The 27,826-nt window shown below is 55.7% G+C and overlaps 2 protein-coding genes across 3 annotated transcripts; both read right to left on the bottom strand.

The window, feature by feature from the left end:
• Window positions 1-541: 541 nt before the first annotated feature.
• LOC116939307 (somatomedin-B and thrombospondin type-1 domain-containing protein-like) lies at window positions 542-7,992 on the bottom strand. 2 transcript variants are annotated; one of them, XM_032947513.2, is made up of 4 exons: window positions 7,447-7,992; window positions 3,065-3,250; window positions 2,463-2,553; window positions 542-792 (listed from the first exon to the last, which is right to left on the bottom strand). In XM_032947513.2, the coding sequence occupies exons 1-4, from the start codon at window positions 7,826-7,828 to the stop codon at window positions 573-575; spliced, it is 879 nt and encodes a 292-aa protein (XP_032803404.2). In that variant the 5' UTR covers window positions 7,829-7,992; the 3' UTR covers window positions 542-572. The 2 variants fall into 2 exon arrangements, with proteins under 2 accessions (XP_032803404.2, XP_075918879.1); XM_076062764.1 differs by lacking the exon at window positions 7,447-7,992 and having other exon boundaries at window positions 3,065-6,865.
• A 958-nt stretch (window positions 7,993-8,950) lies between these two features.
• On the bottom strand, window positions 8,951-27,223 carry LOC116939230 (tricarboxylate transport protein, mitochondrial). The gene is made up of 9 exons (XM_032947382.2): window positions 26,918-27,223; window positions 21,658-21,765; window positions 21,021-21,120; window positions 20,115-20,253; window positions 15,858-15,942; window positions 15,511-15,615; window positions 14,953-15,068; window positions 13,169-13,242; window positions 8,951-11,171 (listed from the first exon to the last, which is right to left on the bottom strand). Exons 1-9 carry the CDS (start codon window positions 27,111-27,113, stop codon window positions 11,057-11,059), a joined length of 1,038 nt encoding a protein of 345 aa, XP_032803273.1. The 5' UTR covers window positions 27,114-27,223; the 3' UTR covers window positions 8,951-11,056.
• Between the last annotated feature and the right edge of the window lie 603 nt (window positions 27,224-27,826).

Below are 27,826 nucleotides of genomic sequence, written 5' to 3'. Positions count from 1 at the left end.
ATTTCTCCACAAACCTGGCTGTCGCCTGATGAAGCTAGTTGTACTTACTGGCGAAACGTCGTACTCAGATTGTAAATGTTGTGGGTTTACTCTCCAACACACAACTGGCGTGCTGTACAGGTAACGAATCGTCACGTTCTGTTTACGTGACAAACCATTACGATAAAGTCACGTTGAATGGAAACAATAAAATAATAAAATGTATATAAAACAATAAAATTTTCACGACGTTTCGACTGTAACACAAACAGTCATCATCAGGTGTGAAAACCAGCGGCAAGAAACATTTAATTTTATTGTTTCCCTTCAACGTGACTTTACCGAAAAAAACAAGAATATGAATCACTGCAGTCACGAAAGCTTTAAATTAAAATTAAAACCATTGCGAGTATAGTAATAGTTGACTGTGTCGGGTGGTGGCGGGTTTAACGACACCACATCTTAAATATCTACGCGATCTAACCCAACAAAAACCTTGATTATGGGTGACTATAATCCACACCATCACCATCTCACACACACACACGTGATGAGTGTAAGCATTGAGTGGGGGGGAAGGGGGGGTGGGCTCCTCACGTGATCGCATGCACCCCCTCCCCCGGACACCCCCCCCGGGCCCCGCCCCTCGCCGCCCCGCCCCTGCACTCGGCGCACACGCGGTTCCCACGGCGCAGGCGATTGGCCCAGAGCGCCGCCGCCTGTGCCGGCGGGTAGGAGAGGGCCCGGTTCGACACCAGCCCCGGGAGTTGACAGCCGCTGCTCACGTGGTCCACGCGAAAGTAGACGCAGTGGCTGAGCACGACGGAGGCATTGGAGGAGGAGGGAGGGAGGGAGGAAGGGAGGAGAGAGAATGTCACTGTTGCGGCGCTTGTCATGAGATTGTCGAGTGGCGGCGTGAGACTCGGGGAATTTGCTGTACCGTGGCTGCTGCTGTGTGCACGTTGCACCTCTTTCGCACCCGCACGTAAGCCAGCAGCGCTAATCGGAGGTGCGGGGGAAGGACCACAAACTAAACACAACAAGCAGTTCTAACGAAATGCGTTCGTCAATCTAGATGATGATTTCAAAGTGCACGGCTCAAGTGGCTTCCTGATATCGGAAGTAAGAGCGTTCCAGACGGCCGCGTCTGAAAGCGCGCGACGCGGGGACCCACCGCCTTTGTGCGATGGTTAGCCAGAAGCCGGCGGCGCGAGGGTGACCGGAGTGCGTGCGATGGTTGATGCTGCTGCTGATGATGATGAAAGAGGCATTCATTTCATGAGGTGGGGGGATGGGGCAGTGCAAGGTAAATGACGCTTTTGGCCATCGGCACATTTATTATTAACGAGCAATATGCATCGAGCAGCGTTCGTTTAAAGCAGCGGTTCTTCTTCACCTGGGGGTGCACGCAGCACCCCCTGGGGGTGCGAGATGCCCTTTCTGGGGGTGCGAGACATGGCCAGATTTTTTTAGAAGGTAAATAATCGCAAATACAAATGAAGCACGTACATCCACTGCTTTGTTTCATAAAGCCCTATGTAGTTATTAATATTACACAGTTATTAATATTATACAGTTATTCATATTATGCAGTTATTAATATTATACATGTTTAAACCATTGAGAACCAAAGGGGTGCAAGGCTGCAGTGAAGGTTGAAATGTTTGCCCGCGTGGTCACGTGGTCACACAGCTCGATTCACGTGGTCACAGTTGCATTTCGCTTCACCACGTGGTCTCTCGGCAGAGACCCAACCGAATTGGAGGGGGGGGGGCAATTTGTAAAAACTCACGCGGAGCGGAGTTTGGTTGGGGGGGGGGCAGAGAAACGGGGAATTCCTGATGAGGGAAGGGGTGGTGGTGGTGGGTGGGGTTGGTGGTGGGTGGGGTTGGTGGTGGGTGGATGGGTAGGGTTGGCGGTGGGTGGATGGGTGAGTGGATGGGTGGGTGGGGTTAGTGGTAGGTGGATGGGTGGGTGGATCGGTGGGATTGGTGGTGGGTGCATGGGTGGGTGGGGTTGGTGGTGGGTGGATGAGTGGGTGGGGTTGATGGATGGGTGAGTGGGGTTGGTGGTGGGTGGATGGGTGGGTGGTGTTGGTGGTGGGTGGATGGGTGGGTGGGGTTGGTGATGGATGGGGTTGGTGGTGGGTGGGTGGATGTATTGTCGGCATGCTGTTCCCCATTTGGTTGTCACACCATCAGGTGAAGCTTGCGTCTGCGTTGTGTGTCTCCTGTAAAGCGGAGACCGCCGGGCGCGAATCACGCGGAATGGGCCCCGTCTCGACCTCAGAGGCTCAACGCGGCGTTGAGATTGGCGGCATTTGGATGGGGCGACCGACACGCATAGTCCACGAGCACTGTTGGCTATGTACGGTTGCGAAAGAAGTTCAACATACATACTACCAACCTGACGCCTCCACCACCACCATCATCACCATCACCCCGCGCCTCCACCATCACCACCATCGCCAAGACCACACTCACCTGGGTTCCTCCTCCATGAGCACCACGTGGGGTCTTCTCCAGGGGTCTTTCTGCTCCTGCCGGTAGAACTCTGGCAGTAAGCTGGCCATCTCTACCGTGGGGGGGGGGGGGGGGGGGGGCAGAGGGCAGACAAACAGAGAGTAACACGATTTTAAAAATGTTTACATTTTATTTTACCAGGTAAGGCCCACTGAAGCTATGTAGCTATTTTTTTTCAGAAGCGACCTGTTCACAAATGATAGCTCAACGAAGTGGCTTATCATCGTTTGGACAATTAATGATAGCAGTGGCCAAATTTTCTACGGGATATACGTGGCGCCTCTATCAGACGGTTAGCGAGCACCTAATAAGGCCGGCACGGCGAATTAGGGGGTGCTGCGGTCAGCACCACGCCCAGGCACCCCCCCCCCCCATCAGTGTTGACGCTGAACACGCACCGCACCACGCACTCATTTAAGGCTGAAGAAATAACTTATTGACGTTTTGTTAACGTGACACATTTTTTTTACTGATTGGCCGTATCGGCTGGTGGAGGATTGCGACACATTTATAAATAACGCGATCCAACTCAATAACCTTGATTACGGGTGCACTTTAGTTACCCTCCGCGCCGCGGCAGGCGTTGCTCTGCGGGCTGTAGCAGCCGCGCCGCTGCCTCAGGTCCGGGCAGCCCCGGCCCCCGTTTCTCGGGGGCACGAGGATGGCACGGGCGCGGCCCTGCTTGCCCTGGGCGCACGCGGAGTCGCACGGAGACCAGGCGCCCCACGGGCCCACGGTGCAGTCCACCGCTGTGAGGGGAGACGCCGGGACACGCGGACAAGAGACACGCGGGGAGAGAGAGACACGCAGACAGAGAGACACGCGGGGAGAGAGAGAGACACGCGGACAAGAGACACGCGGAGAGAGAGAGAGAGACACGCAGACAGAGAGACACGCGGGGAGAGAGAGACACGCAGACAGAGAGACATGCGGGGAGAGAGAGACACGCAGACAGAGAGACACGCGGGGAGAGAGAGACACGCACACAGAGAGACACGTTGAGAGAGAGAGAGACGAACAAAGAGACACGTTGAGAGAGACACACACGAACAGAGAGACACGTGGAGAGAGAGACGCGGACAGAGAGACAGGCGGACACGGAAAGACACAAATAGAGAGAGACACGCGGGGAGAGAGACACGCAGACAAGAGACACGCGGGGAGAGAGAGCGAGAGAGAGACACGAACAGAGAGACACGTTGAGAGAGACACACACACGAACAGAGAGACACGTGGAGAGAGAGACGCGGACAGAGAGACAGGCGGGGGGAGAGAGAGACACGCAGACAGAGAGACACGTTGAGAGAGAGACACGCAGACAGACACGTCGAGAGAGAGACACACACGAACAGAGAGACACGTGGAGAGAGAGGGACGCGGACAGAGAGACAGGCGGACACGGAAAGACACGAATAGAGAGAGACACGCAGGGAGAGAGAGACACGCAGACAAAAGACACGCGGACAAGAGACACGTGGGGAGAGAGAGAGATACACGAACAGAGAGACACGTTGAGAGAGAGAGACACACGAACAGAGAGACGCGTGGAGAGAGAGACGCGGACAGAGAGACAGGCGGGGAGAGAGAGACACGCAGACAGAGAGACACGTTGAGAGAGAGACACGCAGACAGAGAGACACGTTGAGAGAGAGACACGAACATAGACACACGTGGAGAGAGAGACACGGAGAGGGGTTCAGTAGCGAGAGACGCCCCTACTCAGCAGCGCTCAGAGGGTCCTGCTGCCGCCACGTTGTGGTTTTATTTCAGGAAGTTTTCGGCCCCAAATTAATGATGAGTTTTGATTATTATCACACTCGCATTATTATTATACCACGTGGAACTGGGAAACCGGGGCACCCGGAGAAAACCCACGGCTTGCACGAGGCGTAAACAACACTCTATCCCCGTACAGATGGAAATAGGTGGCCATCAGTCCACTTGCTGTATCGCCTTCCCCTGGCGAACCCAGGGTATATGACAACCTTCTCGACGCCCAGGGAATATCACAACATCCGTGCGGTGATTCACCAACCCTCGTTGCTGCCTCCACGGCGCTGGCTTACAGGCAGTCACGTGCAGCAGCGTAGCCACCACCCAACAATGGAACACGCCGCTCAAGCCCTGGTCCACGGAGAGGTCAGCGAGACCAAAACCTGACCTCTGTGGCCCCCGTGTCTACAAACACTGAACTCCCAAACACCAAACTTCGACCACACACACCGAGACCCTGGGGGGAGAGAGGCGAGGGGGGGTGGTCGTGGGTGGATGGGATGGGTGGATGGGATGGGTTCACGTGATGGGATAGGGTGGATGGGATGGATGGGATGGGATGGATGGCATGGGTGGATGGGATGGGTGGCATGGGATGGGTGCACGGGATGGGATAGGGTGAATGGTATTGATGGATGGGATGGATGGCATGGGTGGATGGGATGGATGGGATGGATGGGATGGATGGCATGGGTGGATGGGATGGGATGGATGGATGGGATGGGTGACATGGGATGGATGGAACGGGGAGGGGAGGATGCAGCGATGGTGGAGACGGTTGCTGAAGGGGGAGGGCAGACTCACAGGGGGACGATACATCGCTCGTCCAATCTCACTGAGTCCCAAGGCTCGTTGTTTGGCCAATTAATTTGGAGACAGTGATCGTGTTGCTTGTTGTGGAGGGAAGGTCCGCACAGATGGGTTCACGAACCCACAGATCTCTCCGTGCGCCAACAACCCTCGCCTTCCGAAGTTCTAGATCGCAGGTGACCCGAGTCCTCGCCTTCTTTTTTTTTAAACATTTCTCGCAAATTAACATTCCCTTTGTGACGTCATCGCGAAACGAAGGAACGTCCACGTGGGAGCGCCCGCTCAGCCCACTGCAGGCGCCCTCCGACAGAGGGGGGCAGCCCCACAGAGCTCCCGCCGCTGCTTCCGAGAACCGGTGGCGTCTGAGTGGCTTCATTGTCAGCTCAGCTGGTGGCGGCAGTCGGGCGCGTGGTGGCCTCAACGAAACAGCTCTAATTGAATGAAAATGAACCGTGGAACGTAAATGAAAGCATTTTCATTAAAAATATTTTTTTTAAATTTAAAGCGCTTTTTAAATCAGTTTCTTGTTCTTTTACACTGTTGTTGAAAACTTATCTCATGATGGGTGTCAACGGGGCCTCCAACTGGCCACCAGGGGATGGGAGGGGGAAAGGCACCCCCCTGCTCCCGCGCTAGTTACTCTAGTTAAGCTAGATACGCTAGTTACGCTATTTGCGCTAGTTAAGCTGGTTACGCTAGTTACACTAGTTACGCTAGTTAAGCTAGTTAAGATAATTACGCTAGTTACGCTAGTTCCACTAGTTACGCTGGTTATGCTAGTTACACTAGTTATGCTAGTTAAGATAATTACGCTAGTTACGCTAGTTACACTAGTTAAGCTAGTTACACTAGTTACACTAGTTAAGCTAGTTACTCTAGTTACGATAGTTAAGCTAGTTACACTAGTTACGCTAGCTACGCTAGTTAAGCTAGTTACACTAGTTATGCTAGTTAAGATAATTACGCTGGTACGCTAGTTACACTAGTTATGCTAGTTACACTAGTTACGCTAGTCAAGCTAGTTACGCTAGTTAAGCGAGTTAAGCTAGTTACGCTAGTTAAGCAAGGTAGGTGGCCCTGCACCTCGCTCCGATATCGAGGCGCCCGTTACAAGCGCAAGGTATCTGTAACTCTCGGAATTGTAATCTGTCGTAATAAAAACAACTTCAACTATTAAACTGCTTATTAATATTATCATCACCACCATCATGTGGAAATGTATTGCAGCCAAATGCTCTAAACGCACGCCGATTCGAAATGTGCAAGGGAAAAACCAGAGGACCCGGAGAAAAATCCACGCGACCGCGGGGAGAGAGACACGCAAACTCCCGTCGGGGTCGAACCCACGACCTCCTGTATACTTGGCGAGGTAGTTTACATCTCCTAGCCACCGTGATGATGAGCGAGAAACGCAAACTCCAAATATACAGCAGGCGTCAGGGTCGGGATCGAACCCACGACCTCCTGTATACCGAGCGAGGTAGTTAACATCTCCTAGCCACCGTGATGATTAGAGAGAAACGCAAACTCCAAATATACAGCAGGCGTCAGGGTCGGGATCGAACCCACGACCTCCTGTATACCAAGCGAGGTAGTTAACATCTCCTAGCCACCGTGATGATGAGAGAGAAACGCAAACTCCAAATATACAGCAGGCATCAGGGTCGGTATCGAATCCACGACCTCCTATATACCAGGCGAGGTAGTCAACATCTCTCACACACAAGGGCATTGGAGTCGGCTGCATCCGCACGCCTCGGCAAGGCGATGCTGCTCACTGATGAACTGCGCCCCCCCTCGCCCCCCCCCCCTCCCCCGGTTCGAGTGGACCCACAGGATGGCCCTGTCAGCTGCTCTGACATGGCCATTATTGATAACTTTCACGTTAGCATCATCTATCTATCGATCTATATTCCTCTACACGGTTTTTAGAGACTCGATTTGTACACTACAGTTTAGACACTGTTGAGTAGAGTCATGGGAAATTATATTTGGGGGGGGGGGGCGAGAGCTGGGTAACTAGTGATGTTGAGGGGGGGGGGGCTCCTGACAACGTAAAGCCTGCCCCCCTTCTTCTTTGTCCACGGATTGATGATGGGGGCAACTTTCAGCCCTGCCCCCCCCCAACTTTCCACGCCTATGTGGGAGAGGTGAGGTCCCAGATTGTACCGAAACAACTTGGCCTGGAGTTGACTCCCCACGCACACGAGCTTCCTCAAGCCCACGCAACACCACAGGATGGGGGGCATCGTGGACATAGAAAGGTTGGGGGGGGGTGGCAGGGGGGGTTCACAGGTAGGGGAGATGGGGGGGTCAGGTGAGGGAGAGGGGGGAGGGAGAGGTGGGGTGGGGGAGCACTCACCGCTCTCCCGGCAGACGTGCGCGTGGTCGGGGCAGCAGTCGCCCGTCCTCTCGCAGTGCGCGTCGCAGTAGCAGAGGGCCTCGCGGGCTCGCTGGACCGGACCCCCCGCGTCCTCGTCGAGCCCGCGGCACGAGTTGTCGCGACCCGGGCAGCAGCGCGGGCCGACGGCGTCCGGCCCAGCGTCGAGAGCGGTTGCGGCAGCGGCGGCGTCTCGGGGGCGGCAGGAACCCGCGGCGGTGGCGAAACGCGCGCCGCTCAACAGCAGCAGTAGCAGCAGCAGCATCCTCGTCGGCGGACGGGATGATGATGATGATGCAGAGGAGGGGGATGATGATGGGAATGTAGAGGAGGATGAAGAGGGACGAAGCACATCGGCAGGCATCGTGGCGACACCGGAGATGTGAGCGAGCCGAGCGGATGGAGGCGACAATTCGAGATGAGCGGTGGCGCTGAGGTCTGGCGCGACTGGAGGAGGAGATGGGTTCGAAGGGAGGAGCGGCGATCACAGATCCCGGAGAGAAACGGGGTCCTTTGGGGGGGGGGGGGGGGGGGTGGGCGCTGTCACTCTTCAGGGATGGAAGACGGAAGAAAGATCTTGAAGAATTGTCCCGGAGATGTTGACTCGGCGCACTGCGCTGCTCTGCGATTTACTCGCGACGGATCGCGGGACCCCGGGACAAGCGGGGTCGCTCCTGCGTGTGGACTTTCACGAGATTGATGTAAGAAGTGAGCGTGAGTGCGAGGGAGGGAGGGTGGGTGGGTGGGAGGAGGCAAGGAGGGTAGGGGGGGAGCAAGTGGAGGGAGGAAGGGAGGCGGCGCGGTTTGAATTTTTTGCGCAAAAATACAAAAAACACAAAACAACAAAAAAACTGCGATCCCGCGTGGGTGAAGGGCCAGGGAGGTGACGGCTACGGGCAGCGGTAGGAGGGCGAGGGGGGGGGGGTCAGCTCGTGTACAGGGGGTGGAGGGGGCGCAGAGTGAAAAGTCAAACACGTGGACGCGTGGGGGTCTCTGACCCGGGTGCCCCTCGCCGGACTTAACCCCCCGCAGGGCCGCTCGCTCCACTTGGAGGTGAAGCTCAGCGTCAATAATTGTTGTGAATGGGGGACGGTGGATGAGAGAGTGGGGAGGAGTGGGGGGGGGGGTCATAGGTTCTAGAGTAACGTTCAGGCCTGTGCGATTCCACTGCTGGATGAAGGCCTCCCCGCGCACGCTGGTGTCGGTCATTGGGGGGGGGGGGGTTGTGTGACCATACTTCACCACGCCGGTTCTCGCGGGTTCATGAGGAAGACGGAGGATGGGCAGAACCCGTGCAGATATATCACTCGCCGCTGACGTTAGCCGTGGTCGGGAATCGAACTCGGCTCGATGAAGTGATAAGAGAAGCGCCACCCACCAATAGAGGGGCGGGATGGTGATAATCACTTGAGGTGTTTGGGAAATAAGAGATGTGCGGATGCATCTGTGGCCTAAGTGGAGGAAGCACGCGGCATCGCACACACAGTTGGGTCACTTCCGCGGATTTTAAAATCCACGTGTGTTTTTAATAGTGTACAACACGCGAATGTTCCACTGTTTAAAACAAATTAATTAACGTAATTACAACCACTAGCATTACCATTATCATCATCTCCACCATCATTTTTCTATTCGCATAATTATTAAAATTCAGTGTCAATCGATGAACATTTTAAAAATCTACGACTCATGCATTGCACACGCGTAATCGCATTGGTTCAATTTCCCACCATGCTTATAAATCATCTACCCGTTACCCCGTTACTTGTACCTCGTTACCCGTTACTTGTACGTCGTAACCGGTACCCGTTACCCGTACCCGTTACCTTTGCACCCCTGACAATACCCAGCCTGCCACGCCTCTTCCTAACCTACGATCGCAGTCCGTTTAATCCCAGCACCGAAACCACACCACGTGCGGTTAAACATTCACCACGCCTAACCGCATCAATCCCTCACCCCCTCCCCACATTCTCATGCTCGACTCGGGAATCGATCACACGGGGACATCCTCCCTCGAGAGGGGGGGCCAGGGAGTGGGCTGGGGGGGGGCAAGAGGGGGGTCGAGGGGACCTGGCTTGGACCTGTGGGATCTGTTCAAGTGTACTACAAAGCAGTGGCGAGTTTATATGAGACTTGGCGTGGGGGGGGGGGGCCCGAATGAACAATCGCGCTGTTTTTTATATTCTTGGTTCTTTCGGTAAAGTCACGTTGAAGGGAAACAATAAAATAATAAAATATATATAAAACAATAAAATTCTCACGACGTTTCGACTGTAACACAAACAGTCATCACACCTGATGATGACTGTTTATGGTACAGTCGAAACGTCGTGAGAATGTTATTGTCATCATCAGGTGTGATGACTGTTTGTGTTACAGTCGAAACGTCGTGAGACTTTTATTGTTTTATATATATATATTTTATTATTTTATTGTTTCCCTTCAACGTGACTTTACCGAAAGAACTAAGAACATGAATCACTGCAGTCACGAAAGCTTTAAATCAAAATTTAATCGCGCTGTTTGTTGCTGTCCGCTTGGCGTTTTGTTGCCTTTGCTCGGCAACGGTGGTTTTAAAATACCCCCCCCCCCCGCCTCCACACACGAACTCTGCCCCCTTGTCGGAAGCAGCTTTGCCGGGGTGATTCGGGGGCGAGGGGGCACTCACGTTAAAGGTCAAGAGGTCAACCCAGCTAATGCCACTGTCAACACCACCACCATCACACACCCCGCGATCGCTCCCTTCCTTCTGCCAGATCCTGCAGCAGTGAATGCGCAGTGGACACCTCGCGACCTCCAAGATCTGCTCTTGCAGACTCGTCCCCGACTCACGGAGGTTTCCACCGAGAGTTGTGAGTGTGTGGGTGTGTGTGGATGTGTGTGTGTGGGTGTGTGTGGGTGTGTGTGGGTGTTTGTGGGTGTGTGTGGATGTGGGTGTGTGTGTGTGGGTGTGTGTGGGTGTGTGTGGGTGTGTGTGTGTGTGGGTGTGTGTGGGTGTGAGTGGGTGTGTGGAGCGGTAGTGGTAGCGGTGAGTGCGCTGCGCTACGAACCTGGCGACCCGGGTTCGAAACACCAGTGACGATGATCTAAACCCGTCCAGGGCCTCCCCTAGGTCAACTCAGCCTCACATGAGTACCTGGTGCGGTGTGCAGTAAACATCGCCGCTAGGGAGACAAAGGCGGCCGGACGTGGTGCTGGCCACCCACCCCCTCGTGTGCCGTGCCGGCCTTCATAGGTGCTGCTCGCTAACAGCACTTGCCCCAGCAGTCTGTTAAAGGCTATACGGGGGATCTTTGTTTTTGTCTTGCCCTCCATACGAAGTGGTTGCCCCACCCCCCTCTTCCTCCCGTGTCATAGAACCCCCGTGGGCGCACCGCGCTGGGTCCAACTTCCCCTGGTGGTGGTGGTGGTGGTGGGGAGGGTGCGAGGACGAGGATCCAAGTGCGACCCCTGTGAAGACGTGGGGCTCGCATTTGGGGGGCGGGAGCGGTGGAGAGGGGGGGGGGAGTGGTGCGTAGGACTAGGTGGGAGGGGGGGGGGTAGGTGGGGAAGGGGGAGGGTGGAAAAGGAACGTTCCAGTGCCGGCGACTCAGTCGGTTTTCCAGACGCGGTTGAGGACCTTCACCACCTCGTCGTAGATGATGAAGACGATGGCTACGTCCATGCACACGCGGCCCAGGCGCGGCACCGTGCCCTTGTAGAACCTGGGGGGAGGGGGGGCAGAGCGGGACGCGACGGGGGGGGGGGTTAAAGGCGCAGCCCTGCAATTGCCCGACCGTGTGATTGCTGGCGGAAGGAGCTCAAGTCATAACCTCTAACCCTTGGCTAGAACCCCAAACTGCAACCCGCGACATAGTAATGCCATGTTCGACACTTCCATGTTCTACACTTCCAAAGCGCCTTCCACCGGGAGAGCACGCGGGCCACGCGTCTCGGAATGGAAGTTGCTTGGTTGTTCTACGTTGCCCGCAAGGTGGCACCCACACGACCCAGTGGCGGCCTGCACACCGCTGGCTCGGGTGTCCGCGCCTCCACATCAAACCGGCCGGAAGATAACGCCGAGGAAGCGCGGCCCTCCCGTTTACACCACAGGTTTACACCACAGGTCAACCCTGTGGTGTAAGTCACTTGAAGGTGTTTTCTTGTTCATGTTTTTGGTTCATATTCTTGGTTCTTTCGGTAAAGTCACGTAGAAGGGAAACAATAAAATAATAAAAATAATAATAAAAATTGTTTCCCTTCTGCTTGACTTTACCGAAAGAACCAAGAATATGAATCACTGTAGTCACGAAAGCTTTAAACAGAAATGTTTTTGTTTGTTGCGGTTGCACCCGATTCAAGAGCCGAATTGCTCACAGGGCTATACCAACATAAATGAAACTGAAACTGAATCCCGCTCGACCCGCCACGAACTCGTCTGAGATCTCGGAAAACGAACGAGGCGGGGATCGCCACGCGAGGCAAATTCGGACGGAAGCAGAGGGTCGACTGAAGACCGCCGGCGAACTTTACGGTGAGGTTCTACAGCCGGGGTTCCTAACCGGAGCCCGGTCGAGGACTCCCCCCCCCCGCCACCCCCCCACCCCCCCACAGGGCAGTGACTGCGGCCACCCCAACCGCAGTTTGTATGTTGAACTTCTTTCGCACCGTACGTAGCCAACCGTGCCGATCGGAGTCTGTGCATCGTTCTAATTCTGAGTCCGCTCTCCGGCGGACCGGGGAGCGTTCGTAGCGCTGCTCCGTAAGCCGGGGGTCGGCAAACCTGCAGGCTGCGGGGCCTCGTGCGGTGCCTCTTTAAGGACCGCTCCGTGACGTTTTTTTATTGATGAGGACCACCGTCGTCTCGTGTTCACCGCACAGTGCGCATTGAGGCTCTTAAAATATAGCAGGATTTTTTTCTACCGAATTCGAAAAAAACGGCTCTCCTTGTTATCTTGGATTTCCGACCCTAAGCTATTATCATCATCATCATCATCACCAACTCACAACAACAACAACAACAAGCGCCATTCGCCACTAAGTGGCGGTGACGTAACCACGGCGCTTGTGCCAGGCTATGTACACTTTAAGGCCACGTAAAGTGTCGCACGTCCAGATGGCAGGAGGTCACGGGACAGATCCAGGTGCCATGGGTTGACTGACTGAGATGATTGGCAGATGCACCACCACATGTGCATACCGTGTCAACCCGTACGGTTTGCCCTGTATTCTTGTACAGGGAAATTGAGTTTTCAGGTCCATGCGGTGTACAGCCGTTTCAATACGTGCAACAAACATTTTTGTTGTCTATTTGCGTTTCTCCCTTGTGATGGGACTTTGTAGGATGAACGTTGAGATTTATAAGGGCACGGGGTGACCAATAAGGTGTGAATTGCTCTGTAATAAGGTAGATACTGATGAGGGGTTGGCAGCTATATAGAAGGGATGGGTGACGAGGCTAGGGAGACCGTGTTTTCGTTTAAGCTTAATCGAATCGTCGATTAAAATCGATTTACTTTCGTTTTGCTTGCTCTGTCTCCATCAGCGCCAGCCAACCACGCTCCGTCCCATTCGTGAATCCCGTGGGAACGTGACGCGTAACATTTTTTTTCGACGAGTCGTTAATACTCGATGGGTAAACCGTGAGCACAATAAGATCGATTCGTAATCGATTGGTCGGTTCCCGTCGACGAATCCCCTTGGGGGCGATGCGTAAACTCACGCCTTGGCTCCCTCCTTGGTGGCGATCTGGTAAGCGCAGTCCCACGTGCTCTTGTACTTGTGTGCATCCAGGCCCTGCCAAGGGATCACGGTCACCAACAGGTCACCAACAGGTCACCGACAGGTCACCAACAGATCACCAACAGGTCACCGCGGACAATGTGTTTTCTTTTTTATTTTTACCTAGTAAGGGCACACTGAGCTGCACGGCTCTTTTTTAGAAGCGACCTGGCTGCAAATTAACGAAGTGGCTTATCGTGCGAGAATGTATAGCAGCCAAATACTATGAACGCGTGGTGTTGATTCTACATGTAGAATGTAGAATCAACACGTGCTTTGATTCTACATGTAGAGGGAAAAACTGGGGGATCCCGAGAAAAGTCCACGTGACCACGTGGAGACACGCGCAGACTCCAAATATGGAGACACGTGGGGACACGCACAGACTCCAAATATACAGCAGCAGGCGTCAGGGCCGGGATCAAACACACACCCTCCTGTATACCGGGCGAGGTAGTTAACATCTCTCCACCGCGGCGCCCTATGTCACCGATGCACTCCACCACCACGCCCGGGGCCATCGCTTCCTTCCTCCTGCCAGATCCCACAGCAGCGGTTGAGCGATGTACGCCTGACTTCGAAGGGGTTGATCTCGCCGCTGCACCCTAAACTCTGACCCCAGCTCTAAACCTAAACCAATAACCCTGAACTGTGAAATCTGACCCCAATCATAAATGCTAATTCTAATCCGAAGCCATAACCTCTAACCCTTGTCTAAAACCCTAAACTCTAACCTCAAATCCTAACCCCCATTTCTTAACCTTGATCCTAAATTATGAATCTGTCTCTAACCTTAACCACGAGCCCCAACGGTACACATAACGCTTAACCCAAACCTCGAAACTCTAAACCATAACCCAACTCGCTAACCCTAACGCCTAAAGAGACATCTAACTCTGACCATGAATCTTGAACCCCGAAACTTAACCGACCCCAACCACGCGGTTCACCTCGCAGCGCAACAGGGCCCCCTGGCGGCCAAAGGAGAAACCGCGACACCGCGAAGTTAATGATGATCATCAGTACCATCGTCAGCATCATCGTCAGCATCATCATCAGCAGCAACATTATCATTATAAGCACCATCATTTGCATAATTGTCATCAGCAGCAGCAATCAATAACACCATTATAATCACCGTTATTATAATCAGCAGCATCAGAACCATCGTTATCATCATCATCAACGTGACCATCAGTTTGGGAGTCTTTATAAGCACCATCGGTACCATCCACATTATCAGCAGCAGCACCATCAGCAGCACCATCATCATGATAGGCACCACCATCAGCAGCACCAAGTCTTTATTCACGGCTAGCTCTAAGGGACCCTGGGGAAGTGGGGGTCCTAGCGGAACGGGCGGAGCCCCCTAGGGGAGTCTGGGGTAAAAGGGGGAGCCCCCTAGGAGAGTCTAGGGTAACGGGAGTAGCCCCCTAGGGGCGTCTGGGGTAACGGGGGGAGCCCCCTAGGGGAGTCTGGGGTAACGGGGGGAGCCCCCAAGGGGAGTCTGGGGTAACGGGGGGAGCCCCCTAGGGGAGTCTGGGGTAACGGGAGGAGCCCCCTAGAGGAGTCTGGGGTAACGGGAGGAGCCCCCTAGGGGAGTCTGGGGTAACGGGGGGAGCCCCCTAGGGGAGTCTGGGGTAACGGGGGGAGCCCCCTAGGGGAGTCTGGGGTAACGGGGGGAGCCCTCTAGGGTAGCCCAGTGGAGTGCGTGGGGGGTCTCACCTGCATTCTGGTTTTGACGACGTCGAGGGGGGTGTTGCCGAACACGCTCGCAGCTCCTGCTGTGGCCCCGAAGACCCCCGTCACCAGGGGGTTCATGGGGCGATTGGGGTCATCGCCTGGACGGGGTTCGGAGGCGGGGCGGGGGTGGGGGGGAGGAGAGGGAGGGGGAAAGCAAGTTCGAGTTTTGTTGAACGAGGTGAGGACTCAAGCGGATGGAGCGGTCGAGAATGGAGCGGTCGAGTGACCTGGGCCACCCAAAATGATGAAAGCGATGCAAAGAAACAACCGGAACAACAACAACAACTGCACGTGTAGTTGGGGTTCGGGATAGAGTTCGGCCTATGGCTAGAGTTGAGGTTAAAGTTCTGGTTGGGATTGGAGGTTGGAATTATCGTTGGGGTTCGGGTCAGGATGAGGGATTAGAGTTGTGGCGATAGTTAGACTTGGGGTCAGTATTCGGGTCAATATCAGTGATGGGGTTGATGTTGGGGTTAGGCTTAAGAGTCGTCGGGTCTCTGCGTTAGTGACCCCCCCCCCCCCCCACCGAGCTCCGCCCACCTCGGTACCAGTTGCGTAGTGACGTCATGACGTAGAAGCGGATCGCCTGGTTGCTGCCCTGCTTCAGCACCGTGGCGGTGAGGCCCTGATAGGTGCCCCGCACACCTGGTGAGCACACAGGTGCGGGGGGTACAGGTGAGCGCGCAGGTGAGCGCACAGGTGAGTGTACAGACGAATATATAGGTGAGTGCACAGGTGAGAAGATAGGCTCAGAGTAGCCAACGGGTGGGGCTGCGGGTGAGAGTGCGGGTGAGAGTACGGGTGAGTGCACAGGTGAGTGTACAGGTGAGGGTGCAGGTGAGTGTACAGGTGCGCTCAAGAAGGTCAAGTGGTGAGCGTATCCTCACCCTCCTGGCGCACGATCTCCCGCACGCCGTGGAAAAAGCCCCTGTACTTGGGGTTGGGTGAGCACTGGTCGTGGATAAATTTGACCTGCGGGGCGGAAAGTCACAGAGACGTGCGCACGTGTACAAGGACCCGTGCACGTGTACACACATGTACACACGTGTATACGTGTGTACACAAGTATACACGTGTGTACACACGTGTACAGAGAAGCACGCGCGTGTGTACACGCAGATTCACAAGCACTCACCATTAACAGCAGCGTCATCAGCTGCAGCATCTCAGTCATCATCAGCAAACAGCACAATGTATATGTAGGAGCACAGAGCTTGGGCACTCGTTGGTAGCGCGGGTTCTGGATTCCCCGCGCCTCTGAATCCACGAAAAATTTCGCAGCGCGGAGTCACAAATGTTCGGCCTCGTCTCGAGCTGTGCGGGGAGACCCCAACGACTCGACGCGAGGCCGCCGACGGCGCAGTGGCGGCGGCGAAAAGTCGCGGGGGAACGGACGGACGGACGGACGGAATGAATGGAGTCAAGCGAAAGCGGTCGGGGGTGGGGGGCGAGCGGGAACTGGGATGGCGAGCGGTGCAAGAGGAGGAGGTGGAGCGAGGAGGAGGAGCGAGTGAGGAGGAGTGAGTGAGGAGGAGCGAGTGAGGAGGAGGAACGGCATTGGAGGAGATTTGTGCCGAGTGTGAGGAAGAGGAACGAGGAGGAGGAGGACGATGATGATGATGAGTGATACGGCGTCACAGTAGAAGGAGGAAGAGTGTGGAGAGTGAGGATTTGGAGGTGATGGGGGGGGGGGTAGGAGGGATGGGGGGAGGAGGGGGACTGTGTCAGCTAAGACAGCAGCAAGGTCACTCAGCAGCGGAGGGCGCAGGAGGAGGAGGAGGGCGCTCGCTCTACGGGATGAGTGGCGGTCCTCGCGAGCTCCGAGCGGGGGGCCTCTCCATCACGCCTGTGGACGTGGCTGGCGGCTGGGTAGGTGACTGGGACTCGCTTGGGCGGGCGCTGTGGGGACTCCCCAGGAGGTGAAGTAATTGCGGAACAGCCGGGTGAGCTGGTGCCTTAGACGAGTGAGCTGGTGCCTTAGACGGGTGAGCTGGTGCCTTAGACGGGTGAGCTGGTGCCTTAGACGGGTGAGCTGGTGCCTTAGACGGGTGAGCCTTAGTAAATAATTCATGAAGGGAGAGATCTCCCAGGGGGTGCTGAGCCAGCGATTGGGAAATATTTTGAGTAGACAGGTGAGCTGGTGCCTTAGGCGCGGCTTGTGGAGCTCTCTGTTCTATGTGAAGCTGTCCTCCTCCTGTGGCCAGGTCCAAAGAGTCTCCACCGCCTCACACCGCCACAGGATCCAAAGTCTCGCAGCTATCAACGCGACCGTTCCGTGACCCCTCAACCTCTGCCTCAGCTCTTGTCGCACCCCCAAGCACCACCTCAATGCCCTGATCGTTATGCCATCGAGGAGCGAGTGAGTGGTTGCTGATGCGGTGGGGAGCGGTGGCGTAGCGGTTAGCGCTACGAACCCGGCTATGACCCGAGTTTGATTCTTGTTTACGGCCAACACCGGTGACGATTATCTGAACCGGTCCTGGGCCTCCCCTAGGTCGACTCGGCCTCAATTGAGTACCTGGTGAGGTGTGTAAACATCGCCGCTAGGGAGATAAAGGCAGCCGGGTGTGGTGGTGTGGTGGTGTCCAGCCACCCCCTCGTGTGCAGTGCTGCAAGTGCTGTAAGCGAGCACCTTCATAGGTGCTCGCTTACAGCACTTGCTCCAACAGTCGGTTAAGGCTACACGGGGGATCTTTGTTTTTTGGTGGTTTACAGAGGTTAGCGTGCCGCGTTGTGAATCCGGCGACCCGAGTCTGAGTTCCGGCCCCGGCTAAAACCACGGGCGCTCGAGTGAAATCTGAACGAGTCCTGAACCCGTCCACTCCCCATCACAACAGCTTCACCAACCCGCAACGACGAGCGTGGTGAAGTATAGCCACGCAGCCTCCTGTAACCGGTATGGCATCGGGGAGGCTTTCATCTATCAGCCGCAGCAGCAGCAGTAGCACCGGTAAGGCCTCGCTCCCGAGTCCCGAGTCTGGTTTAGAGGAGGCTCGTTGCTTACATTTGGGATGTTTGGTCGATTTCTCTCTTTTATCGTAAGGGGCAGGAGCCTGAGAAACATCCCGGTGGACAGCGCTCCAAGTTCCACACAGACGTGTTCACAAACCCACTCGCTGCAAAGACCATGGCTCGGACACGTGGCTGCCCGGCGAGGTTTGATACCCCAACTCCTTGCCTGGATCACAGTCCACCTCGTCCGGATGCAGGGTTATTTATTTATTTTATTAAACCCCACAAACAACGACCAAGGGATCCGCGCCGCGTGGGCTCTCCGATGTTGTTTGCCTGTCGGGTCGTCACTGCGCCGTCGAGATGTTAACTACATCGCCTGGTATGCAGGAGGTCTCGTGGATTCGATCCCGACCCTAACGCCTTCTGTGTATTTGGAGTTTGCGTGTCTCTCTCTCATCATCATCATCACGGTGGCTAGGAGATGTTAACTACATCGCCTGGTATGCAGGAGGGCATAGGTTCGATCCCGACCCTGACGCCCGCTGTAAATTTAGAGTTGGGCACGATGTCCGACGTTTCGCTCCTCCTCGCTCGTGCTAGGGGGAGCTCATCCGGGAAGTTCCATCATTGCCGGCACGGCGCGCGGTACGAACTGAACTGAAGACGCCGAGAGTGACCTCATCGGCAGGGAGTGGTGCGCGGCTCCCTACGTCACAACAGTGGCCGTGCCACGTGGGGGGGGGGGGGGGCTAATGTACGTATCCTCCCCTCAGCCCCCCCTCCCGCCCTCTCTCTCTCCCACTCTCTGGAGTTTTTTGTGCCCAAGGTCGCGTTGCTCCGCCGCTTCTTGCGCAACCCACAAAGCCACCGTCGCCTCCCCTGCCCGATAATTGGAGCCACACAGCGCGCGTGGAGGTCACTCGGACAGAAAGTGAAACCCGGGGGCCGTCAACAGCGGCCACGCCAGCGTGGCCATGAAATAAACCCACGCAATGTGAGTCGTGCCAGCCACCCGACCAGCCAGCCAGACGCCAGCCCTAACCAATTAGCCAGCCACTAGCCCTAATCATAAGCAATGTGGTTGGTTGAATTTAGACAGAATAGAATATGCCCCTATATATATCTATATGTAAAACAGCTCAAGCCACGCCCACTCTGAATCTCTCCTCTTCCCGCCCATTCTGAAAACAGACGCCGCTGCTCCTCCGTGCTGCTAACTGCTGCTCGCTCCTTCCTTCTCTATCCTCCGTTCCTTCCCTCCCCTCTCATCATCCCCTTCGACATCTTGGCCCCGGTCATCCCTCCCTCCCTCCTTCTCCTCTCTCCTCATCCAGAGCCGTGTCCTCTTCTTTGTCCGTCTCGGGGACTTCCGTCCAGGCCATCCCTTCCCTCTCCCGCTCCCTTCTCTTTTCCACAAACGTTACATCCTTGACAATACTTCCCTTCTCAGCTGTAGTGGCCATGGGTAAAAGTTCATTTTTTTAATCAGTTCTTTAACCACAACAGATACGACTGAGCTCGTCCTTATGCCACTCGTTAATGATCAGCGATGCGATGAGGGCCGGGGTCAAATTTCATCCGAGTGTTGGCACGGGGGCAACATTCCAGAGGCGTGGACGCTGGACTGTGGCGGCCCCATGCTATCGCTAGCACGGGGGGGGTGGCACAAAGACGGCCGCGTGTAGCCATCACGGACTGTTGGGTCAAGCGCTGTTAGCAAGCGCCTCTTAAGGGCGGCTGGGCGAAATTGGAGGGCGGTTGTGGCGGAGGGGGCGGACCGCACTGGCACTGCGCTACGACCCCGCGAGGGTTCGACCGAAGGGGCGAGTGGTATCTGACCTAGTCACGGCCAACCCCACGCCTCCTCCTCCTCCCCCCTAGGTCGGCTCAGCCTCCAATGAGCACATGCCACGGCGTGCTAAAAGTTCAGCAACGCTGGGGAGACAAAAGCGGCCGGGTGGTGTTGGCCAGCTCCCTACTGCCCCCCTCTCCGCCCACCTCCACCACCCTCCCCCCAAAACGAAGTGCTTCGTTACGTCATCTTTTGCGTCGCCCCATCCGGCACGTTTCACCGTCTGGCTATGCGAGAGCAGCGAGGCCCTGGCCATGGTTTACACGCGCGTCTCAAGGTGCACCCAGCCTGGCACCGAGCGCCTTAGTGACGTCGCCGCCGCTGAGCCTGCCCTCACCTTGACGGTCTCCATGGGGCACACGACCACCACGGCCTCGGCCACGCCGGCCCCGAGTCCGCACAGGAGGCTCCGCGTGCTGTTCAGGGTCCCGTTCTCATCCCGCATGTGGTTGCTCAGGAACTCGAACATCCCGAACCTGGGGGGCGGTGGTGGAGGAGCGGGGGGGGGGGGGGCGGAGAGGGGGGGATGCAGGGAAAGGGTTCGGAGAGAGGGTGGCAGTCATGGAGGTCATCATCGTGATCCTCCCGTATCGACGATCGATTAACACAAACTTTTAATCATCATCATCATCATCGTCGTCGGCCGTGATCTGTCCGTGATTGAATATGGATTCATCGTTATCAAATGATGATTCATCATGCATATCAACTCATCGTTACCATCACCATCTTCTGATATTGATTCATCATCTCATCATAAAACATATTGATTCATTATCATTACCATCATCATTATCGATTAGCCGTGGTCTATCCACTGCTAGATGAAGGCCTCCCCCGCAGGGCTTCTTGCAGAGACTGCAGGTGTGCGTCAATGTGCGGATCGGCCCTTCGGGAAATGTTTCCCAGCGCCTGATCTTAGGGGGTCTCGGGGTCGCGGGGATGTGCGAGAGGGGGTCACCCGTTGAACACGAAATTTAACACTTCCGAAATTCGTGGTCCGCCAGGAAGTGTCTAACTGTGTTGTTGGCCTGACGGGATGTGCTTCACATAATGTTTTTTCAGGTTTGTTGAATTCTCGTCTCTCATCGTTTTGTTGTATTTACCTCCGTGATTTGTTCTTGACACCTGATGAAGATCGCTTGCGTTGTGATCGAAACGTCGTGATTGTTTTTTGTTTTAATATAATTTTATTGTATTTCTACATACGTGGCTTTACCGAAAAAAACAATGAATAACTCACCTGACCGCCGCCTTGGGGATGGAGCCGTAGAGGAGGGAGCTGAGCCCCCGGTAAAGACCTCTGACTCCATGACCCCGAACCGTCTGACCCACGCAGTCGCCTGCGGGATAGCATGTATGAGGTGGGGGGGGGGGGGGAATGGAGGGGTCGGGGTGGGGGGAGTATGTTCATGCGCTTGTAAAAGTGAGTTCACCTGTAGCCGCACCTGTGTGCGACACGTGCACGTGTGTGTTCAGCGTAAAGGGCACACACGTGCACTAAACGGCGCACACTCCTCGTGTTGAGGGGAGCGCACGCGTGCGTCACGGTGTTGCTTGTGATTTGTGCGCGTTTTTATTTGTGTTGTCTTTAATGGACGCGTGCGTTAAGTGCCAAGGCGCAGCGCTTGCGGTGAGTGCTCGCGCGCGCGCGTGAAGTTTCGCCAAGCGCAAATGGACCGCGTGCAAAACGCGCGCTCGGTGCTTAATCGCTCGCACGTGCGTGCGTTCAGGGTCAAGCGTGCGTTAAGCGTCAGCAGCATCACGCTCGCCGAGTGCGTCCAGGGTTATCGGTGCACGTTCAGTGTGATGTTGAGAGCAAGGTGTACACGATCGGTGCTAAGAGTGTGCGCGCTAAGCGAAGGCGTGTGGGGCCGCACCGATGCCCCGGTACCGCGGGGGGTTCGCCTTCTCGTCCAGCTGGAGCTGCGTCTTCACGTACTCCGTGGGGAACGTGATGCAGATCTCTATACCTCCCGCGAGGCCACCTGTGATGCCAGCGGAGTGGCGGGGCAGGGGTGGAGGGGGGGACAACGTGACCCCGATTAATCCCCATCACCCTTGTCAGCCACGTGACTTCAATCCATCCATGAACCATAGTATGGCATGAAAACTAAGAGAAGATTTTATCCTTTCTGGTAATAAAACAGGAGGCGTTATAAGGGGCCGTCCATAAATGACGTCATTCGATTTTGGACGATTTTTTAACCCCCCCCCCCTCGTCACCCGGCGTCACTGAAAAGTCAGACCCCCCCCTTCAAATATGACGTCACAAAGTTCTGCCCCCCCCCCCCCAAATAGAAAAATGCTTCAAATCGCTTTAAACTATTGTCATTGTAGTGCGTATTTAATATGGCGCTGCACTCTGATGTTGTAGGAGTGTTGTTATAACAATTCTAGATTCATTTAAAGTTGCGCATTTTGATGTGACGTCACATTTCTCAACCCCCCCCCCCCTCGTCACACATCGTCACAAATGTCTGACCCCCCACCCAGGTGCGTGACGTCATTTATGGACGGCCCCTAAGATGTTCAGACACCAAATAGACAGCTTTTTCAAGGAATCAAGTCTGCGAACAAACACGCTCTGATGACAATAATGTAGCCATTGTCTTTGAAACTGATTGGCCTACACCAGAGCCAGCCTTCTTCGTGGCCTTGTCTCGCCGGTGTGGGACCAGACAGACTGATGGCCTTAATCTAAGTTTTCTTGTGGTTGTTGTTGTTGTTTGACTTGCATCCCACTGGGATTTTTTGCACACAGCGTTGGTGTACGGTGCTTTTTTCAGGAATATTTAGCTGGTTTTTTTTCATGGATTTTCTGTTTGCACAGTCACATCGTCACTTTAAGATGTTGTCTTGTTCGTGTTTGTTTGTTTGTTGTGGTTGCACCCGATTCAAGAGCCGAATGGCTCACAGGGCTATACCAAAATAAATAAACAAAAAAAAGATACATTGATACTGGCAAAAAGGTCCCGTAGACATAGTATGTAGCAATGCAGCAAGGCAAAGTGAACACGCCACCAAAATAATTGTCTGTAAAAAGGGAGTGACGGTGACCCTCCAATACGAACGAAATTATGGATTTTTTTGTTTTTTATTTTTTTCCTCTCTCTCTACTTTCCAACGTGCGAATCCCAAGTTTCCCGTTTGGCGTCGAGTTGCTCGCGAGACGGAGAAATTCGCCACGTGGGGCCCTCGCGCCCAGCGAGCGAGCAGCGCAACGCGTCGTGTCGGGCAGCTTCCCCGGAAGATGACACCGTAGAACTACAACTGAAGTCAGCGCAGCAGACATTCTCATCTGCACTTGGAGCGCACCTCAAATATTCCCCGCACAGCCTCGAACTGTTGGGGGGGGGCGGGGTGGGTAGGAAGTGGGAGGGGCGGGGGGGGGGAAGTGCCAGAACGACGCCCGGCCGCCTTTGTCTCCCCAGTGGCTATGCATTACACCACGCACTCGTGTTAGGCTGATCCGGGGCCACTCGCCACTGAACCTAGCCGTGACTGAGAATCCAACTCAGGTAGCAGGTTTGGTAACGCAGTGCATTAACCACTGCGCCACCTCTCCCGACATATGTAAAAGACAAAGATCCCCCGTGTAGCCTTAACAAACTGATGAGGCAAGTGCTGTTAGCGCGCGCCTATGAAGGCCGGCACGGCACACGAGGGTGTGGGCGGCAAGCACCACGCCCGGCCGCCTTTGTCTCCCGAGTGGCGATGTTTACACACCGCTGCAGGTACTCATTTGAGGCTGAGTCGACCTAGGGGGCGCCCAGGATCGGTGTTGGCCGTGAGCGTTCACACACCCGCGCACAAAGTATAACTGTAGGCTTACACGCATGTGCATTGAATGTTTAGGGGCCGTCCATAAATTACGTCACGCACCTGGGGGGGGGGGGGGGAGTCAGACATTTGTGACGATGTGTGACGAGGGGTGGGGGGTTTGAGAAATGTGACGTCACATCAATATGCACAATTTTAAATGAATATAGAATTATTATAACATCACTCCTACAACATCAGAGTGCAGCGCCATATTAAATACGCACTACAATGACAATAGCTTAAAGCGATTTGAACCATTTTTGGGGGGGGGGGCAGAGCTTTGTGACGTCATATTTGAGGGGGGGTCTGACTTTTTGTGACGCCGTGTGACGGGGGGGGGTCAAAAATCGTCCAAAATCGCGTGACGTCATTTATGGACGACCCCTTACAAATGCGATTAATAAACCAACTTCCGGGCCGTCAATCATCCACCGTTGCGTGGGTAGGCCCGGGCACACAACTCGTTCACTCGGCGTGGCGCAGCAGCTCAGGCCTGCCAGCAGGGAGTTCAGGTTCGGTGGGACCCCGGAGTGAGGAGGAGACCGGAGCCGGGGTCCCGGATCGCGCTCGTGGCCACCAGCTCCGGAGACCGGGGAGCTCCGGCTTCGTGTGGCAGCTGCCCTGGGATGACCCCTTCACCTCCCCCCTCCCCTCCCTCGGCCCTCTCTCTCACTCCCTCCCTTGTCTCCCATCTATCCCGATCACCTTCCCGTCTTCCCTATCTCTCCCTGCATCTCTCCATCTTCCCTCGCTCATTTTCTCCCCCCCCCCTTCACATGTCCCCATCTTCTACTCCACTCCTTCACCACCCTCCTCCTCCTGTCCTCCCTCCCCGCGGCCTCCACATCTCCCTAACTCACTCGTTCCCTCCCCCTCCTTCCCCCTGCCTCCCTCGCCTCCGCGTGTCGCCAGCTCAGCTCGTTCAGCCCCGGGCGAATTCTCCCGCCACGCGGAGGGACAGGGAGCGGTGGGGAAAGGGTTGCGGATTTGGGAGTTCAATTCGCTGCGTCAGACTCGGTGCCTAACCCCTGCCGTTGGGACAGGTTCTGCGGGTCACATTCCGTGCTTCGGCGGATTGTGGCCGTGGTTTCGCGGCTGCCATTAGGTGGGTGCCGACGATTCTGCGTCGTTGATCATCAGCGGCTGTGTGATTCGGAATGTTGTGGCGAGGTGGTTCTGATTCTGCAGGGGGTGCTGTGTGTGTGGAGTGACGCGGGTGCTGCCCACCAACCCCCCCCCCCCGGCCAACAGCACTTGCCCCAGCAATCTCTTAAGGCTATACGGTGGGGGGGGGGGGCGGTCTTTGTCTATATCTTGTTGTTGTGTGTGTGTGTAGCGGTGTGTCGGTGTGTGTGTGCATGAGTGTGTATGTGTCTTTCCCCGTCACCTTCGACACTTGCCACTAAAAAGCGCACACCTAGCCTGGCACAAGCGCTGTGGTGACGTCACCGCTTCTGCGTGTTGTCGTGTTGGGGTGTTTTCGAGTGCGTGGCGGTCTGGAGGCTGTCGCGTCTCGCGCGCACACCCCATGTGGTTCGTGGTTTTTGTTCTCGCTGATGACCTTTGACCGCGATCGGGCGACGCTCACGCGACCTCGACTGAGATTCTCCATCCTCCCCCCCGCCCCTCCACGCCCATCAATGCAAATACCGGCACAGGTGAGCGTCCCACGTGACGTGGCCCTGTGCGTCACGTCACCTGTTCTGACACTTTCACTCTGAGCGCGAGCAGTTTACCTGCTGTGCCGACGACAAAGACCCCCCGTATAGACTTAACAGGCAAGTGCTCTTAACGAGCTATGAAGTCCGGAAAAGCACACGATGGGAGGGGGGGGCGTACCCAACACCACGCACGGCCGTCTTTGTCTCCCTTGTGGCGATGCTTACACATCGCACCAAGTACTCGCGTCGCCGGGTTTGTAGCGCAGTGCGCTAACCATTGCGCCACCGCTCCTCACAAACAGCACAACAGCAACCACTAAGTGTGGCAGTCCCGTCACTGCGGCGCTTGTGCCAGGCTACGTCACGGGGCAGGCCCAGGTGGTAAGGGTTAAATGCCGGAGATGGCTGGCACATGCACTCGACTTATAGACACAGACACGCACACATGTAATACAAAGACACATTCAGACTCAGTACACAAGCACGAACATACATTGGACACAGATACTTGGACACACACAAAGATAGACACAGACACGTGGGCGCAAAGACACACATGGAGACAGACAGGCACACACAGAGACATACGTATAGACAGAAACACACACGTAGACACACACACCTCAAGACTCTCACTCGCGCGCGCACGAACACACACGCACCTGCAGCGACACCCACTCACCTGTAGAGACACACACACACCCACACACACACCCACACTCACCTTCAGATACACACACACCTGCAGACACACACGCACCTTGATACACACACACACACACACACCTGTAGAGACACACATACACACCTACACACCCACACTCACCTTCAGATACACACACACCTGCAGACATTCACGCACCTTGATACACACCTGCACACACACACGCGCGCCTGTAGAGACACAGAAAAAGGCAAAGATCCCCCGTAGAGCCTTAACATACTGTAGGGGCAAGTGCTGTTAGCGAGCACCTGTGAAGGCCGGAACGGTCCACGAGGGGGTGGGTGGACAGCACCACGCCCGACCGCCTTTGTCTCCCCAGTGGCGATGCTTACACACCGCACCAGATACTCATTTGAGGCTGAGTCGACCTATGGGAGGCCCAGGACCGGTTCAGATAATCGTCACCGGTGTTGACCGTGAGCAGGAATCGAACCCGGGTCGCCGGGCTCATAGCGCAGCGCGCTAACCACTACACTACCGCTCCCCTACATACGCACCTGCAGCGACACCCACTCACCTTCAGATACACACACCTGCACTCACACACGCGCCTGTAGAGATACACACCTGCATACACACACACCTGCAGACACTCACACACCTGTAGACACACACATCTGTAGACACACACACCTGTTAGAGACACACGCACCTGTCCAGACACACACACCTGCAGACACACACACCTGCAGACACTCACACATCTGCAGACACACACCTGCAGAGACACTCACACACCTGCAGAGACACACACCTATCAGAGACACACGCACCTGTCCAGACACACACACCTGCAGACACACACACCTGCACTCACACATCTGCAGAGACACTCACACACCTGCAGAGACACACACCTATCAGAGACACACGCACCTATCCAGACACACACACCTGCAGACACACACCTGTCGAGACACACACACACACCTGCAAGAATCGCTTTCCCCGGGTGCGTGAGCTTCGCTTTCCCAGCGGGAGCCGCCGCCGCCAGACACCGCGGCCTCGCGAAGGGGTCCCGGTGCCGGGCACCCTCCTCCCCCATGACCGCGACAGCCCTCGCTCCCTGCACGGCCCCCGTCGCCTCCAAACTCCTTCCAACACCGACGCTCGCCTCCCGAGACATGTGGCGTGCTCCTTCGGGTCGTGGGGTCTTGCGCGCTTCCCTCTCCGGCCCGGTGAAGCCGTCGAGACTTTGCTTGCGTGGCCGGATCAGCCTCCCCCCCACCACCACCACCCTCCCTGGACCCCGCCTCCATTCCAGCAGCAGTATGGGGGTCGGGTTGTGGTGAAGGGGGTTGTTGGTAGTGGTTGTTGGAAGTGGGGGGGGGGGCGCGCGGTAGTGCAGCGCTACGAACCCGGCAACCACCGAGTTCGATTCGAGCTCACGTCAAACCAACGTGGGTGGTGACGATGACCCTGAAACCGGGACACGAACCTCCTTCAAGTCGACTCAGCCTCAAACGAGTGTCTCGCGCGCCGTCTAAAACGTCCGCAATGGAGAGGCAAAGGCGGCCGTGAGCGGTGCTGGCCATTCACCCCTTCGTGTGCCGTATCGGCTTTAATAGGTGCTCACTAACAATACTATAAGGGTTGGGGATCTTTGAAGTGGCGAGGGTGGCAGTGGTTGCCCCAGCAGTAGCCCGTCACGCGAGCCCAGCACAGCCATGTGCTATGGGTTAACCGTGCCGTGACCTCCGCGACCGAGAGCCGTCCACGCTCCACGTGACGTCAATGTGCATCGAGCCCGGCACAAGCGCCACTTGGTGGCGAATTGCGTCGTATTGTTGTTGGTGGCGGTTGTGGTTGTGGTGATTGTGGCGATGGTAGTGGTGGTTT

Source organism: Petromyzon marinus, chromosome 5 (assembly GCF_048934315.1).
Source record: "Petromyzon marinus isolate PM22_M1 ecotype Great Lakes invasive population chromosome 5, UKy_Petmar_22M1.pri1.0, whole genome shotgun sequence".
NCBI classification, from domain to species: domain Eukaryota; kingdom Metazoa; phylum Chordata; class Hyperoartia; order Petromyzontiformes; family Petromyzontidae; genus Petromyzon; species Petromyzon marinus.
The sequence above is the reverse complement of the archived record's forward strand: the minus strand, read 5'-3'. Positions and strand labels throughout refer to the sequence as shown.

Bases quoted from the DNA above. Each gene is read 5' to 3' on its own strand.
- LOC116939307 (XM_076062764.1), bottom strand. From the start codon at position 4,163: ATGTTCGTGTCTCTCTCTCAACGTGTCTCTCTGTCTGCGTGTCTCTCT. The intron at 2,554-3,064 runs GTAACTAAAGTG...CCCCCACGGTAG, and splicing joins CGCCTGCCGCGGCGCGGAGG to AGATGGCCAGCTTACTGCCA. The intron at 793-2,462 runs GTGAGTGTGGTC...CGTCGTGCTCAG, and splicing joins CTCATGGAGGAGGAACCCAG to CCACTGCGTCTACTTTCGCG.
- LOC116939230 (XM_032947382.2), bottom strand. From the start codon at position 27,113: ATGTCTCGGGAGGCGAGCGTCGGTGTTGGAAGGAGTTTGGAGGCGACG. The intron at 21,766-26,917 runs GTGTGTGTGTGT...CTGGCATCACAG, and splicing joins GGGGAAAGCGATTCTTGCAG to GTGGCCTCGCGGGAGGTATA. The intron at 20,254-21,020 runs GTGAGTTATTCA...ACCGCCCCCCAG, and splicing joins ATCCCCAAGGCGGCGGTCAG to GTTCGGGATGTTCGAGTTCC.